Below are 18,094 nucleotides of genomic sequence, written 5' to 3' on the forward strand. Positions count from 1 at the left end.
CTCACTCTCACTCTCTTAAAATGGACATTTTAATAGGAAAAAAAATACTAATTGGAGAAGAATATTTAAATTCCACGTCAACAACTTGCCGCGTCAGTGTATCATGTATGAGAAGAATTGTAATTTCTCTATTACTAATGCAAATTAATTACAAAAATGGTTCTACATTAAGACAAGAAAGATTTAATAATGTAGTTTAAAGTTTAAACCACAGAAGAGAAGAGTGTCTGTCTGTCTGGTTTGGTTACAGATTTAAGAGATTTGAAATTAAATTCCAGCCCATCCATGTCTTCTTATCGGAAGGGCGTGCAAAGTTAAGCTCAAACATCTCCTTACTAACATGTTCGCCGGATTCGCAGAAGCCCACCAACTTGGCAACGATTTCAGCACTCTCTTGTACATGCTGCATGTTATGAGGGTCCGTCCACAATTTGTTCACCAATTGCAATCTCCTTTGTTTTCCTACCGGAGGTACCTCCCATTTTGTGTAAAGCATTTCTCTTTCCTCTGCTGTTAGCTTACAACTCACCCTCTTAGCCAGATATTCCCTTTCTTGCTTAAGAGCCTTGATACTACAATTTTAAACCAATTTACAGAAGAAAAAAAAAAAGGTTGATATAAATCAATGTCCTAATACAAAATTCACTGGTGCAAATGCTTTAAATAAATACCTTGCCGAAACAGAGCCTGCAGGTTCATCGCCTAGAAGTGCGGGGCTTGCATTGCCGAGTTCTGCGAAGTGCTGCTCCAACCATGTCAACCTTTTAAGTTCCACCTCCATATATATCTCATCGGCAGGGTCTCCCCTGAATAACACGTAAAATTGAGTACGGTGCACAATTGAGACATGGCACAAATGCCATAACATCACAATTTGCTTTCTCTCGTCCTCAAACTTTAAGTGCCATGGCTTTGGTGGAGTCTTATCAATTACATTGGGTTCATCAGTTCCGGCCACAGTCTCCAGCTCCAATACCTAAATCAATATATGGAACGAAAGTAGAAGTTAAGCCACCGGCACCGGCTCTCCTTGTTTTGGTTCAACACAATGGAAAAATGAAAACTAACATAGAAATTTCAGATTCCATTATAAAAATTAAAAAAAAATAATAATAATAATTTGAAGTATTCAAGATTACTATATTCCACTGACAAACATAAAAAATATCAATACAGCAATTGTACATGTTATACTCTGCATGCTGGCACAGGACACCCACCCCTGGAGGAGAAATAATGATCAAATACCTTTAACCATCCATTAGGCATAAACATTCGACATTACAAAATCAATCATCCATGAGCAAGATGCTTGAGGTTATGATGAATTAATAAGGTTATTGCTAAATTTGTCCGCATGCACTTGAAACTATGAGACATATATAATGGTAACTAGTATAGCTTAATGACTCTTTATGCATACCTAGTAAGAATTTGAATTGTGAAATAAAATTTATGGAACTATGGAACATATATGTATGCTTTTTACCTGGCAAACCAGAAGCTGCTTTTGGTATTGTAACTTTGCCACCCGTTCCTTTAACTCGGTAACATAGGCTCTAATGCTCCGAATGTTCTCCTCAGCAGCATTCTTGAACATCCTCTGCATTTTCTTCACGTTAACTGAGTTCGATTGCTGTGTAGCAGGTGTTCCCTCTCTTGATGGGATAAAATGACCATGTTCATCACTCTTTACTGGAGTTGCTTGACAAGGCCTTGGGAATGTAACACTACTAGGCACAACATCATTTTGCTCAGGGACTTTGTTCTCTGTCTCATAATCCATCACCTTACGAGAAGACGACAGAGGTGAGCATGGGGATCGGATTATATTTTGCATGTTTGCATTGTTGCTCATGGCAAAAGGAAGAAACTTCTTCTTTTTAGATTGGGTCTTGCAGTCAGGAGTCTCTTCGCTACTTGCAAAAGATGAAGCAAGCTTGTCTATAGATTCCTGAACATTCTCAAGCTTCTTTTCAAGAGATTCTATAGTGCCTCCTTGAGACTTTAATCGATTTATTTCTTCCATCAGGTTGGCCTTATCGCCAATCACAATTTCTTCTGAAGCGGAGCTAACTGCTTGCATGCCCTTTATTTCAGACAGCAGATTCGCAATTGTTTCAGCAGTTTCTCCACTTCCTATTCTGTGTGAAGCAACCTCCTTATGCAGTACTTCTAGTGCCCGATTTGCTTCGTCACCAAGCTGCCTCTGCAGCTGCTCGAGCTTTCGGATTTCATGCACAAGCATGGATGGATCTGTTGAAGTAACCGATTGCCTCATCATTGCCTGTCTTCCAACTGCATTCCTGGGCCTAGTTACTGGCGTAGATTTACAGGAAACGGATTCATTCTCACCTGGAAAAGAAAGACACCTAGCGACTTGACAAGAAGGCCCACATTGGTCTAACCCCTGAAAGTGTTATATGATTTTTAGACAAACACTCACATGAGATAAGAACAAAACTATAATTGTAGTCATACAATAGTGATCACCAGTACCTTCTGCACTTTGTGTGATTTTCTCTCTAGTTCAAGTTGGGATTGTGCAAGGTCTCTCTGGCGCTTTAGGTCTTCCATCTCCCTTTCCATCTATAAAATGGAACTTTATTTACAGTTAAATATGTAAAGAGCTTGAAGAAAGTCATATTCTTTTTTCATTTTTCAAATCAAGCAAATTCTTTTGCCACTTTTCTATGTCCTTTTGGTTGATATAAAAACTAGTAGCACATACCACTTCCTGATCAAGCTAATGCTCGAAAACCAGAGTCAATAATTAGTTCAAAGCCCAACTCGTGCGATGATGTGAAAGACACAAGATGGTATAAAAAATATGACATATATCATCATTCGTGTCGCATTTATATCTAGCCTAGAATTGAGTGGAGAAAAAGAATTCATGTAGCCAGAAACCTTTAATTGGGATTATGGCTTCACTGAGTTAAGTTTATTTGAATTGCATTTTGTTGAAGCCATTTACCATAAGGCAAGACTGTTACAACAGCTAAATGGTTATCAAGACACCAGGATTAAGTCATGTCATTTAAAACATATATCTAGAAAAAAGTATATATATATATATATATATATATATATACTGGACAACTCATAAGCATACCTCACCACGTTTTAGAATAGAGACGCTTGTCCCTTTCTTTCTAACAACTAGCAACTAACAAATAAAGAAACTTATAGTTATGGAAGTTCCAAATTATTATTTACCCAATAAAAAAGCATACCCGCTGTATTTTTAAGTCCTTCTCCTCGAGTAAAGACCTCAAACATGAAGATGAAGAAGGCTCAGGACTTCGCAGCTCTGCTTCAAGTCTGGCCACTTCCTTCTGTAAATGCTTCACTAGTGTCTTGTCGGCAACAACCTACACAAAAATCCAGTGGCATATTTATGCTCTATTATTGTTCTATGTACTTTGTAAATCATGCAGACGAGGTAACAACACAACAATCACTATGGATAACCAAGAACCTGAATCACTTTTTATTATTGTTTGACACAATAGAAAGATCCAACATTACATATACAAATGAATAAATAAATACATATACATAGATATAAGATTTTATCTGCGTATCTTTGGCTATCAAAATGTTTAAGTATATATGTATACTTAAGAAACAATGGATAGATCAGTATTAACAATATATTGTTATGTTTTCATTAAAAGCAAAATCTTGAGAAGGTCCACCATACTTCCAATCCTTTTTTTTTTTTTTTCCTTTTAAATAATTACCGCAAAACAGGTCGCTATTCTTGTGATAGACCGCATACTGCCAAAGTAATATGTTTTCAGCAGTGATTGCATAATTCCCCAAAAAAGTAACTATATAGATACATGTAGACATAAATACATCCACTTATGCTTACATGCGTACACATTCATAAAAGATGTGTGCCCCTATTGGACCCAACAAGCTCAACTTCAGAGTCCACTTACGAGCACACGTCTTGGTTCAAATGCACGAATATTAATGAGAAGTAGAAAGTCTAATTAACTTCCTAAAATATCCTTCATTGTGTATTAGAGGTGAGTACAACTTTGAGAAATTTGTTTACTTTTTCGAAAAATGATGAGGGTAGTTTATGAAAATGTCAAAGTAAATGTTTCTATTTTTGAAAGCTAGACATCTATTTCGAGATATTCTAAAAAGGAAAGCAAGGCATTTAGATTGAACCGAAGCGAAGTAGTTTCTAAAGTCATTAAAAATCTTCTTCCATAAAGCAGCCTCCTGATTCAGCATAATCTGATCTCCTTCATTGCAAAATAGGAGCCCATTTGCTTTATTTTTTAATAAAGAAGAGATCCTAGCTTCTAGCATACTATGTTAACCTTTTCTAAGTTTCTAATAACCTCATCAGTGTGACACTTGACCGAACAGAAAAGTTTGTTAAAAAAATGTCAATATACAGCATGTACTACTAGACATTAAGGACAGATAACAGAGTAATTACTGTCGCAAATATCATTGAACATCAAGTGTTTGTGGCCAATATAACGTACGATTCACCAACTGAAGTATAATTTGTTGATTATCATACCATGTTTACTTGCGCATTGTTGGTAACTTCCTTTGCACTAGTTGCAAACGAGAGTGTATTCCTTGTTTGCTCCACATGGCTCAAAGCTGGACTCATGGTGCATATAATTGCAGTCCGAGCATTTCCCCCTAGTGACGACTGCAAAATTCGTGTAAGTTTTGAGTCCCTGTATGGTACATGACCACTCCTTTTGCCACCACTGCAAACAGGAAAATCGCCAAGACAAATAGTCACTTTGCAGTTGAATTTTCACAAATCAAATATATTTCAATTCCAATACTTTTTTTTTTTTTTTCAAAAAAAAACCGAAGTTTTCAGATCCTATGAGATCCATTCATCAGAAACTTCTAGTTAGTCTTCAGCTGAACTGATTTTTCAAAAACTCATGTTCAACTATCCAGTTCAATTACAAATTGTTTTTTTATAGGTTTATGGTACTGGTATTTTAATAGTTTTCACTTGAAAGCAAGCTACTTGATACAACTGTTAACAAGAATTGAGGGATTTTTTTCCAGAGGCTTTCTTATGTTTCTAATAAAGTTAGCAGTTTTCACATGACAACAACTTGATACAACTGCCATTAACAAAAACTGAGGCTTTTTTCAATTTTTTTTTATTTTTTAACAAAACTATATTGAGGTCTCAATAGTTCAGTTTGTTTCCTGAATGTCATAATATAGCGCTAAAACAAACTCATGAACCTGAAGTTCCAAATGTATTGAACCGTGGTGCTTCAGCATTTGCACTTGCTTACCTTAATTTCCTGATCACTGTTGTGAGTGTCAACAAGCTACGGTTGATGTGACTGCCTTCCTTCAATCTTGTACCATCCGCATTTGTTTGGGAGGCACGCTCACTTCCAGCAAGGTCCACAAGATTCTGCAGAGTTCCAGAACTCCAATCAACATAATTTAACAAATCTTTACCATCAAGAAGCCAAAAGGAGGGGAAGCAGATGCCATACCAAACTTGCTATGAAAGATTTAACACGGCCTGAACTTTCCCGCAGGCTACTCTTTATGGTCTGAAACCAAAAAAGTGAAAATTCCAGCGTTATGCATGAATATGTAACCAAGAAACGTATACATCATTATAAACAAGTACAAGAAGATGGATTATATCTGAAACCTAAGAAAGTGAGAAGGATATATCTACACTTGGTAGTTAAAGACATATCATCCTAAAACAGGACGGAAGAGTGCGTAACAACCTAGTTTGTCCTAATCAAAATGAGAGAAGACAATAAGAAAGGCTAATTCTAATTCAAATAAAGCACATGATACCATTGATAAGCAAATGTGAATTCGTGAAAGTAAGGCTAAAAAAACAAATAGATAGAGTTAGCACCGCCTCAACATCCTCCCCCTCCCCCGAACTTTCGGCGCTTTTTCAATCATCCCTCTAGGCTTTAAAAAGTTCGCAATGTCACTCCTACCATTAGGGTTTGAGATTAAATCAGACAAATTATAGGTGAAATGTCCCATATATCCATGTATTTAAAAATTATTTAATTCTAAGAAAAAACATAGAACCCACAGCTTGGCCGTGGGTCAACTCGACAACAAATTTATTTATTTTTAAACAAGGGTATTTTATGTATTTTGGCTTTATCTGTTAGGATTTAACCGCAAATCCTAACAGAGGAATGACATTGCAAGCTTTTTAAAGTTTGATATAATAAATTGAGTGTTTTTAAGTCTAGGGAGATGATTGCAAAAGTGCTAAAAATTCAGAAAAGTTAAGTGAAATTTCCATAAAATTGAGGATCAAGGTATTGTAATTTGTAGTTAATAGTTTACCAACATGTGCATGCATTATTTATACTGGAAAAATCTCATACAAAGTGTCCATTAAAGAAATATACCAGCCTGATTATTTGATGTGATCTTGAGCTTTTATCGTTTAGAGCAGTTTCTCCCACCTGCCTTTGAGCTGCATCAACAAATCTTGTTACCATAAGATCATAAACATTAAACACAATTCAAGGACCATCTTATTAAATGCAGAAGGCTTTATCTCTCATTGCCCATTCAGATTCATGTGGTATGCATAAGGAGAAGGAAAAGCTAGTTGGTATTATACAATATAAGTGAGTTCATTCTAGTAGCTAACAAAGCAAGATTGGATTCTGGTAGATAAAAACTTTTCATTTTTGAGAACCAAATCAAACTAAAAACATACGAGCCCCCTTCATGAGCTTAAGTATTCTTATGCATTGCCAACAGGCTGATGCAAGCACAGTAGGAACTTCATGCAAGAAAACGCCTTGTAGTTGCAGTATATATTTATCTTAGACTCATACCTTCACAGATGCTAATTAAATGCCGTAGATGTTGGCCATCCTTAACAGCTTCTTCGACAAGTTTTTCCACAATGGTCCCTTTCTATGTGTTAAGAAAACAAAAACAAGAAACTAAGGGTTACGGCAAAAACATGGTGAGTACATCTAAAAGCTCTTAATTATAAAATATTCTTTCAAGTACCTCAGGATCATCTAGAAGCCGAAGAGGACCAGATTCACGATTCAGAAGGTCTATGACAGTTTCATTGTAAATCTCCATTGCAGAAACTCTCAAAACAAAATCCCTCTCAGGGTGCTGTGAGATTGAAATAATTCACACGTGCAGAGCAGATATAGAATCAACTTGAAAAACTTTTATACCAAGAATTTACATTCAAAAGCAAGAAACAACTAAAGTTTTTGGTAATAATAAGCAATAAGGTTTAAAATGCACGAAATTAGTCCTTTCTAAATCCAATATCATAAGATGGTATAACATTCAACTTAATTTATGGGCTTGAAATTATTATTCTTGCCCTCATTTTGTTTTCATAAATATTTTTCAATGACCAAAGTTCTCCCGCTCACAATATGAATGGGATCTAGAAGAAATATAAGGAATTTTGGTACGAATTGAACTTACATTCCTGATGTGTTCATAGATGTCCTTAACAGCATTTTCAGTAATTCCTCTCATGGTAAATGTCTTACCACTGCTAGTCTGCCCATATGCAAAAATTGTTGCTGCAAAAAGAAATTGTGAAGTACTTAGAATCATCCAAAAGGACGAGTATCACAAGGGAAACATGATTAAAACTTCAAGTTGCTGGCTACATTTGCAGTAACTGTAGTTACCATTCATTCCTGTAAGTGCAGATAAAGCAACATCCTTAGCACCTTCTTCATAAACCTTCTGAGTTGAGCATTCAAGTCCAAAAACGTTATCTGTGATGTGTAAACAACAGGAAATAAAGCTTTCAATTTCTCTCAAGAAGCTAAAGGACGTCAATTTTACTGCCTTAAAATGTTCTAAAAATCCTTTCCAGTTAATGCTAAAAAGAGTTTGACATACAACATAAAAAAAACCTAGACAAAAGCAAAATGAGTATAGAACAGTTTCCACATAACATATACCGAAGGCATAGGTGGTTGCAGTGCGCTCATGATTTGGGTTCTTGAATACAATGGTGTGCTCATCTATGCAATCCCAAGCAATAAGATCATACATTGCTTGTTCCTTCCGGCTGAGAGGCCTCATCCGAACAGTGACTAATATTTTCTCCTCATGAATTTTTGGACCACCTGGGGTGAATGACAGGGTCCTATGTACCTTAGACAATGGAGTCGCTGGAGTCCCAACCATCTTCTTCTTTACCTGTCTCCACTGTGCAAAATTGATAATCATATATGTTAATGGATGAATACACTCTATCTAAAGCAAGGCATTCAATATGATCACATCATTTCACTATATAATCATTGCAAAATAACAATATTATAATCATTATCAATAATAAGTCCTTTCTTTTTTCTTTGGGAAAACTTCACTAATCTCTCGACGCCCATGATCTTTTATTACTTTTGCAATCATACCCTTAAATTTTTAAAAGTGTCAATTTAGGGTTACCGTCTTTCAAAAGTTTGTAATGTCAATCCTCTCGTCAAAATTTAGTGTTAAATTAAATGGTTAATGAGTGAAATCCGATGTTTATAAAATTACAAAAATATATTGAATTTGGACTATGGTATTTTGGGGGTTTCACTTCCTCCGTTATGATTTAACATTAAATTTGGACGGAATGGTTGACTTTGCAACCTTTTGAAAACTAGTAACCCTAAATTAATAAATGAATTTTTCCCCTTTTTCTTTTTTTCTTTTTACTGTATTGGAAAGTCGCATACACATGACACATCCGGTGCACCTTAAACCCATGATCTCAATCTATACCCTATTCTTATAGAGGGAATAGGTGCCATTTGAGGTAGATATCATTGGCATTAATAGTCTCAAGTCTTTTGAAGGTAGACAAACTAAATTATTACCGTGTAATATCTAATATTGGGAATAAATAAGGGGCTTGATTTTAATTCAGCAGCTAATTGTTGTAATGCAATACTAACAAGAATTAGACTGTACAGAAACCTACTTGCAAGAGAGAAAACCTAGTTTCTTGAACAAAACTAGTTAAATTTCCTATGTACTCGCATACGAAGTTTTCCCCAAGAAATCGTAAACTCAGCGAATCTCATACATATCATAATCAGCAACAATGTAAAACCTCACGGAGCACCTATCAGAAAATGCACATTTAAATTCTTGTGCATTCAACAAAATCCACCTGAAATTGGTTTTAAGGTTAAAAAAAAAGAGTACAAATATAATTGAAAGAATCAAGAGTCAAAAAGAAAAACAAACTTTTTCACTGCATAAAAACTCAGAAAATTTTCCAAACTCCAAAGGACCACTATTCTTGAAATTTATATATAAATTAAACAGAAATCTATATTTATAAAGTAAATATATAAATTGAAGAAGAAGAAGAAGAAGAAGAAGAAGAAGAAATTGTTGTCCTGTATTTAACAATCCAACAAAAATCACCTGAAATGGAAAATGTAGAGCAAAAAATTAACAAAAGAGAGTAGAAATGAGTTACTCACAAATCACAATGATATATATCAATTCCTCCAGACGGTCGGAGAATCCGGAACGTCGGCAGAGGAAACGACGCCGATTTTGAGTGGGAGTAGGAACGAATGTTTGTTAGGGTATTTTGGAAAATTATGTGAAATCAGTGATCATCGAGAGAGAGAGAGAGAGAGAGATTCTTGCCCTGTGGCTGTGGGGTGGGGTTTGAGCAGAGAGCAAGAGAACACGTAACAGTTAACGGCTATGAGTGTTTCTTTATTTCGTTTTCTTCCGTTCACGTTCGTATGCGCGCACCTGAAAACATGCGAATTTGAATTTTTGGGGGGTCCACCTCCCGCATTATCTTGCAGACACGTCTACGTATCCCACCGCTCTAAGACAAATCCGATTTTCCCCATCCCGGCCTTGATGCGTTTGGGTTTAGTTTGACAGGCCCAGTTTGCAAATTGGACCAATACTGATTACTAATGGGTCTGATCCAATGTGAGATAAGATCCTTTAAACTTTATTTTTAATAAAATAATCAAGATTCAAAATTTCACAGTTGACTAATACTAATTAACCGAAAGGATTATATATATATTACTCTAATCCAATACTTCTAAACAAATGTCATCACAATAATTTTTTTTTTAACAGTTTCTTATGCACCAATAGAGTATCTCTTTATGACCAAAGTTTTTTTCTCTTTGAAGAAATTCTTTCGATTCAACCTATTAAACCGACATGTGTTCTTAGAGTATGTAATCTTTACATATATATTTTAAAAAAGTATTGTGAGAATGACATATTTTATTAAAAATACATGTAAATATTTTAATAACACATGTCAATTTAATAGATTAAATTGCAAGCAAAAACAAAAAAATTATTCGATTGAATTTTGAGTCCTTCATATTTTGGTATGTTTAGAAGAAGATGCTTCGAACTCTTCAGTCTTAACCAATTAAAATCATTCACATCCAGCTCAGTAAATCTGCTATTCACTTTGGTTAAAAAATAACCTATTTTTATCTAGCTACAGTACTCTTTACATTTTTTTTTTTCAAAACACTTACATTCAAGTCTCTATTTTAATTATCCACTTTTACAATTCAATTGCAATATATTATGCATCTACAGTTTATTGTTCTTTATTGAGAGGAGAAAGAATGTTAGTAATTTTAAAATATACAATTTAAAAATGGGATTTTAAGAACACAGTTAATCATTTGGTAAAATTACAATTTAACCTTTAAAATTTTAGATTTTTTAAAAAGTACCTTATTTCTTTGCAATTTGAAAATACAAATTTTATACGATTTTAACTTGTAGTTTTTTAAGAATATAATCTTAAAGAACGCTTTATTTTTATATTTAGTGATTGAACATTGCTCAATAATTATAGAAACTCACCAAATATTTTCTTAAATTACTACGCCGGATTCAACTCTTTTTACTCCCATTTCAGTATTCAAAATAATAGTTGGGCTGACCAAATGAAAATATTCTAAAGTGGTATGCAAAGAGGTCATGCAGGGTCAGTGAGAGTAAATTAATTAAACATACTCTCACTCAACTACCCTTACAATCGATGACTATGCCATGTCAGGTGGTTGGGGCCCACTCTTGTTGTTAATGCATGGTCAGATTGTTGGCATCATATGAATCATTAATGGCTTGCATCTTCGGATTCAACATACTTTGTTAACTCTGTTTTTATGCTTGCAAGGAATAAAATCTTACCACTTATTCATCCCCTCATCACCCGCGGTCAAAAACAAAAATTAATCACTTGTCTCAAACAAAATTTTAATTAAAGTTTAGCAAAATTTTAATTAAAAAATTAACTATTTATGTTTTCAGAATATCATATATCTCACCTGACACCCTCTAAATTGTTTTTTATTATTATTATTTTTAGAGAAAGATCAACTTATCATTAAAAATCCACGTGGCTAGAGCAATATGCTCAAGCAAAATAGTCTCTCTAATACAATCAGGAGGCTCATGACACAGTTTATCCACTACATGGTCGTACAACATATTTAAAAAGAAGATGTGCAGCCTTGTTCCCGTCTCTTTTCACAAAAGTCATCTGCCACTGGTCCAGCTCCCAAAGCTCCACCTTGATGTCCTCTATAGCGTGTCCCAACCGGCTTCTATTTTGCTAGCTCACAATTGACAGCATCAATAATACTTTTTGCATCTCGCTCCACATGAACATGGGTGAGACCCAATTCCTTACACTGCCGAATTGCCAGTAAAGCAGCCATGGTTTCAGCTCTTGCCGGAGAAAGACTCCCCATCCGGACCCCACACCGAGCTGCAAATAAACCTCCATTTTGGTCACAAATTATCACAACACCCAGTCCCATACGACTAGCCTTGTTATCGAACGATGCGTCCCAATTAGCTTTGAACCAGCCCAGACTAGGAGCCATCCAATAATTCGACCGTTGATGCTCCCTGACCAACATATCGTCGTCCCCCTCCATCTGAGCTTTCTTAAAATCTTCCACGGCCTGTTTCACTTGTAACGAGATCGCTTGTGGGTGAGAGAAGGTACCCTCGTGAAGGATATCGTTCTGTCTCAACCAGATACGTCTGGCCAACCCTACAAAAAGAGCCATTTCCTCACTATTGCACTTACTAAACATGCCTTCACCACCTGCAAGAACCCCGGCCCAGTAAAAGTGCTCTTTTGAAACTTTATTCCTCCCATACCCCACACATTCATCGCTGCTGGACATTGCCACAATATATGAAACCCAGTTTCCACCGTATAACCACACAGCGGACAAACAGGATCCGTAATAATTTTCCTTTTGTGCAAATTCTCACCGGTAGGAAGTATATCTCCTTTTAAATTGGTGGGAGGTAAAGCGGTTATTGAGTTTTTATCAATAGTACATTAATATAATTAATTGAACATAATTCTAGTCCAAAAGTTTAAGCTTATGGCCTAAAGTCCACTTAAAAATATTAAGAACTCTTTTCATTTATATTTTCTTAATGTGGAACATAACTTTTACAAGTATACTCATAACAATATGCAAAAAATTTTCAACTCTTTCTGTGCCATCTAATTTTTCGATCCAGGTTGCTTTACCTTATTCTTTTGCCATCGCTCATACTCGAACCAAAAGCTTTGATACTAGTTGTTAGGAAATTAATCATATTTTTCAAAATTCGTGAGATGCGAAAAATAAGAAGAATGCGAAACAATAAAGATAAGCAATTACACATGATACAAAGATTTAAGTGGTTCAGATTAACAAGCTTACATTCACTGTGAAGACGATTCGAAGAAAATTCACTATAAAAAATAAGTACAAGAGACTAACAAAGAGAAAAATACGCAAACTAAAAGTTCCCAATACACCCAAACCTTTTCTCACACAAAAGAGAAAAATTAACCAAAGAAAGAAAACCTCTTTCGTCTCTTGGTGTACTGTGGCACTCCAACCTATGAGAATAACACAAAGCTAATTTTCTTTGCTTTTTTGCTCTTACCCTACGGCACAACACGATGCCTATATGTACTAGGCAAAGTCGGTTGGGTCATTAAAGGAAGTCCAAGGTGGACATGAATTCCTACACCAAGAGAAGAAAGAGGTTTTATTTCTTCGGTTAATTTTTCTCTTTTTATGAGAAGAGGGTTGGGCGTAACGGGCCTTGAGTTTGAGTGTTTTTTTTTTTGTTTTTTTTTTTATACTCATTTTTTGATAGTAGATTTTTTTTTAGGTAGTCTCTGTCAATAAATATAAGCTTGTTAAGTCGAACCATTTAAATTTTTATAAGGAAAATCTTCCCCTACATTGATAATTGTTATTCTGTCGTGGTCTTGGAGAAGCAGCAGCTGCTTCTCAAGGTCTGTGTGCCCATTTTGTGCCATTTCTAAGCTCTGAATAATACTCACTAGCAAGAAGAAAACAGAAAAGATTTGCAAGTTTTTTCTTGGCACGAAGTTGGCGAGTGATAGTAGAGGGTATATATAGGAAGAAAGTGTGGGTTAAATTAAAATCTTCCACTTTAAAGTCTTGTTATTTAAGAGTTGACTGTTTGTAAGGAAAATCTTCCCCTACGTTGCTAGCTATGTTGGGAGTGAAACTATAGCAAACTCCGGTAGCAAGAACTAATTAACTAGTCCAATATAAGGTGATTTTAAGAATTTTAGCCAGATTTTAAATTAAAAAATATATATATATTATTTTAGTTATTCCAAGGAGAATCCTTTTAAGCGTAGAAAAAAAAAGGGGGCCCCTTAAATCCAAACCAACCAATCTCGAAAAGTTTCTCCAGTTAATTGGCAGAGAAAAATAATTAGGAAAAAAAAAATGGCAGAGAAAATAATTTGTATTTTTTAAAAAAAAAAAGAAAAAAGAAAAAAGAAACACGTGCACAGAAGTCAGAATCAAAGAGTGATATATTGACAGATACCCAACTCTTATTTCTTTTCAGGCGCAAGGCAAAATTGGTAACAAAAGATAGCAACCACTTCATATCAACATGTCCCACTCGACCAGACCCACTTATTGGGTTATCTCCTAGAAAAGTTCACCAAATTTTCAATACAAATCAATATATATATATATATATATATATATATATATATATATATATTGTTTTTAAAACTTCATTGACTTCCTAAGCCAACATGTCATTTTTATCTCTTAAATTTAAAAAAATTATAATGTAGGGTGCTAATTTATCAACCTCCTTTCAATCAATCCATCTTTAATTTTGTTTTTTCCTTAAATCCTAAGGAAAGAGACAAAAATATCAACGTACACCCTTCAAAAAATAAAAAATTCAAAGAGAAACAAAAAATAATAATGCTCATGACCCACAATTGGGTCACTCTTTAGCTGTTTTTTAAAAAAATAAAAAAATAAAAAAATAAAAAATGTATAAGGGTATATTTAATTTTTATAAATTTTATGGGCCGGGGTAAAACAAATTTACAAGTTAACCATTTGAGTTAACAAAAATTTATAGTAGTACGTGGGGGGTGATTGAAAGGTGCTCATCAATCATCTTCCATATTGTAAATTTTTGGGGGTGATTGAAAGGTGCTCATCAATCATCTTCCATATTGTAAATTTTTAAAGTTTATGAGAGCATTGAAAAATATTTGGTAGTTTATCAAAAATAAGTGAATTGGTTTTTTTTTTACATAGATAAGTTGAACAAGAAGAAGAACAAAGCTAATTAATCAATAACACGGACATAACATAAAACCAAAACAAACAATCCTTAACAATAATTTAAAATAAATCATTTCTACACGGCAGAACTACCGTAGAACCACCCATTTTCTGCCCCCTCTACAATATATATATATTGTTTTTTTTTTCTTTTATGGGTTGGACCCCACTAAATTAATTTTTTACCTCCATTTTTTATTTTTTATTTTTAATTCCCTCTCATCTAAAATTTTAGTTCCATCCATCTTTCCACGTACAGCCCATAAAATTATGGTTGATGAAGTAAGTGGGAAAATTGCGTGTGGAAAACAAATTGACGTTTTACCATTTTATAGCATAAAATGCTTAGACAATGCAAAGCGTTGTTTTTTTATTTTTTAGGTAATTGAAAACGTTACTCTGAGCAACTGCTGAGCACTGAAAAGATCATAGCATGTTTAACCATTGGATGTAATGAAGTGTTAAAAACAAAAATGCTTTTAACCAATGGATTATATCGAAGTGTCTGGATCTGAGTCAAGAGAATAAAATATATTTTTATTATATTTTGGGAAGGTGCCAATAAAAAAAAAAAAAAAAAAAAAACTAACAATAGATTAACTTAATTAGAGTTTGCAGTGATTTGACCTCTAAACCAACAACGAGGTACCTAGCTCTGTGTTATTGTGACTCATTAACAGTTACATTTTTTATTTCTAAATTTTTGGATGTGAAGTAAATAATTTTTAAACAAATAATCTTAGCTTATGACCTGAGTTTTAAAGAGATAGAGAGGCTAAGGTTGTTTGTTTCAACATCAATTTTTTTTTTTTTTGGACTCATTTTTTAGTGTTTGCCGTAACATAGAATATTAGCCAACCTAAAAATGCATATTTTTCAATTAACTAAGGAAAATAACATTCATGAGATATAAAATGGTTTACACTTCTCATCTATGCAAATAATTTTTTCCCGCTCTCCTACACGGCTACACCCTTAGATAGGCAATTGTGAGATGAACCCTTATGATGCCTACCTGTCCGAGTAAGTTTCGGACTATCTGAACACCTAGCAGACATGTGAGCCCTATAAAAGTCTTCTAACCAGTACCTGTCCACCCAAATTAGAAATATGATAGGGGCTCAACTGAGTCCCATCTAAAACTCAACTTTTACTTACATAGCATAAGTTACATAAGAGTTGTGTCGGGTTTAAAATTGAAATTTTAAAAATGATACAAAAATCAAAACATATGTTCACAAAAGTTAGGTCCAGTTGAACCCCTATCATATCTCCCCAAATTATTATATTGGATCTCAATCCCACTCTCAAAAGTCTTCTATTTTCACATAGTATTCTTCTGCCGCATCTACTCTTCACTATTTCTCATTTTCTTGTAGTTCTACGAATTATATAAAAAATATAAGAAATATTTAACTATTTTTCAACAAAATATATATTTTGAACCACTTTGGCAGATTTTATAATAGCCAACTTTTTTGAAAACAAGTATATATTTTATAACAAAAATTAATTTATGTCGAGACAAAGGAAAGCTAGCTAAGAGAGAAGAGAGCGCGCCATATATAGAAGAGGAGTCCTCTTCCAAGATGAGTGGCAAATAACATCAAAAGCTCAAATCAACGTGGACATGAAGCAGAATAATTGTTCACATTATATACAAGCTACAAATATGAGAAACCTCATGTGGCTCGCAAGCCTGTCGAGTAGACACGCTAAAATCCACCTAAAGCCCAACACCATCATGGAAAGAAGCATTACATATAAATCAAACACATGCACATATATGTGGCCCTTTCAAGTCATGAGTCATGAGTCATGAGTCATGACATGCATGTATGTATATATAACAATGACACCTGAAGGAAGCATATGCCCTTATCCCTTTTGTACTCCACTTATCTTATTAGGAGAAAGCACGCCAATACGCCATGCTACCTTAGATTCAACCTCTCGGAAATGCATATAATAATAATAATAATAATAATAATAATAATAAATAGCTAGAGTGCATGGTGGACCAATGTCCAATGAGTTTTTTTTAGTGACGCTTGGAGTATAAGAAAAGTCATTCAACAACAAACAATTGAAAAGCGATTAGTATTTGAAGTTGGTACCCGACAAACCAATCAAACTACACACATGGTTTCTCATATATAGTAATTAGTAGTAGTTAATTATGGGTTTAGTAGTAACATTGGTGCAAATTCTTCTAAAATTGACAATAATTGTAAACTACTCCAAACCACGTCAGTAAGTTTCTTTTCTTAAGATCATACTTGCTCTTATCAATTATATTCAATTAATGGTCTGCACTGAATAATAACAAAGTTAATTAATTAATTACCTCTATGATACAATGAATCCCTAAATTATTATGATGTTAATTTGATTGTGTTATGCACAAATAAAGTCAAACTATAACAACATCGATCATATATATTTCGCAGAATAATATAAAAAGCCTTTGAGTAGAAAGAAAATTGTAGATACTGATTCTGCAAATAAGTGAGTTATTTATTAACGAAAAGTGATTATGAACCATATATCACCTAGAGAGTCTTCCTCATCAGTTAATTAACTATCTTTTTACTAGTAGGCACTTGATCGACCCAGACCACCATCAAATTATACTTAAGACTTGTTTGATATTGTGTTTAAGAGGTCTAAAAGTACTTTTAATACTCAAAAAGCCCGTTTGAAGAAAAAAAAATACTCGTTTGATAAAAAAAATTAAAAGCGCTTTTAAGGGTCCAAAAAGTCTAAAAATTGTCAAAAAACACTTTTGACAAAAATTTTTTTTAACTTAAAAGCTTTATTTCTCGAATGCAATCCCAAACAAGCTTTTACTATTAATGATGATCATACTTATTAGTAGTAGTAGTGGTCACTTAATTTCAACCTTTAGATCTTACTTGATTTTATCTTACAATTAAATTATTAATGATTAAGCACATTCAACTGTCGGATCATACTTAAAACATTGATATTACGATCTAAATCAACCAACGTGAACACAAATTATCACCCCATGAAAACTTATGTATGTTGACATAAAAAGTTGAAGAGTATACATATTGTACACTCATTTTATTGGACTAATATGACAGTATTTACTATTCATCAATCCTTAAATTATTATTATTTTTTTGAATAATGCTACGTATTATGTTCCTATTTCATTGGGATGATGTAACAATATCCATCAACTTTTAGAAAAAAATTTATGAGTTGACGAATACTAAAACATCAATTCAACCGAATGAAGTATAATGTGTAAGATTACTCTTATTTATAACAATAATTAATGTAAAGACCGATTAATACTTTCGCATCAACCTATCAAAATAGGGGTGAAATGGGGAGTGTGTACTACGTAGGATTAGGCAATTCAAAACCTTAAAATAAGCAAGAAAACTCTTTTT

The 18,094-nt window shown here is 33.9% G+C and overlaps 1 protein-coding gene across 1 annotated transcript; it reads right to left on the reverse strand.

Annotated features, from left to right (window-relative positions):
• Positions 1-78: 78 nt before the first annotated feature.
• On the reverse strand, positions 79-9,681 carry TES (ATP binding microtubule motor family protein). Its single transcript, XM_059576319.2, has 15 exons — positions 9,492-9,681; positions 7,968-8,217; positions 7,689-7,778; positions 7,477-7,577; positions 7,036-7,149; positions 6,855-6,936; positions 6,417-6,484; positions 5,517-5,576; positions 5,307-5,431; positions 4,553-4,751; positions 3,237-3,374; positions 2,500-2,589; positions 1,490-2,410; positions 672-976; positions 79-572 (listed from the first exon to the last, which is right to left on the reverse strand). Exons 2-15 carry the CDS (start codon positions 8,194-8,196, stop codon positions 245-247), a joined length of 2,850 nt encoding a protein of 949 aa, XP_059432302.1. The 5' UTR covers positions 8,197-8,217; positions 9,492-9,681; the 3' UTR covers positions 79-244.
• Positions 9,682-18,094: the final 8,413 nt, after the last annotated feature.

This window comes from Corylus avellana, chromosome 11 (assembly GCF_965113065.1).
Source record: "Corylus avellana chromosome 11, dhCorAvel1.hap1.2, whole genome shotgun sequence".
Lineage (NCBI taxonomy): Eukaryota > Viridiplantae > Streptophyta > Magnoliopsida > Fagales > Betulaceae > Corylus > Corylus avellana.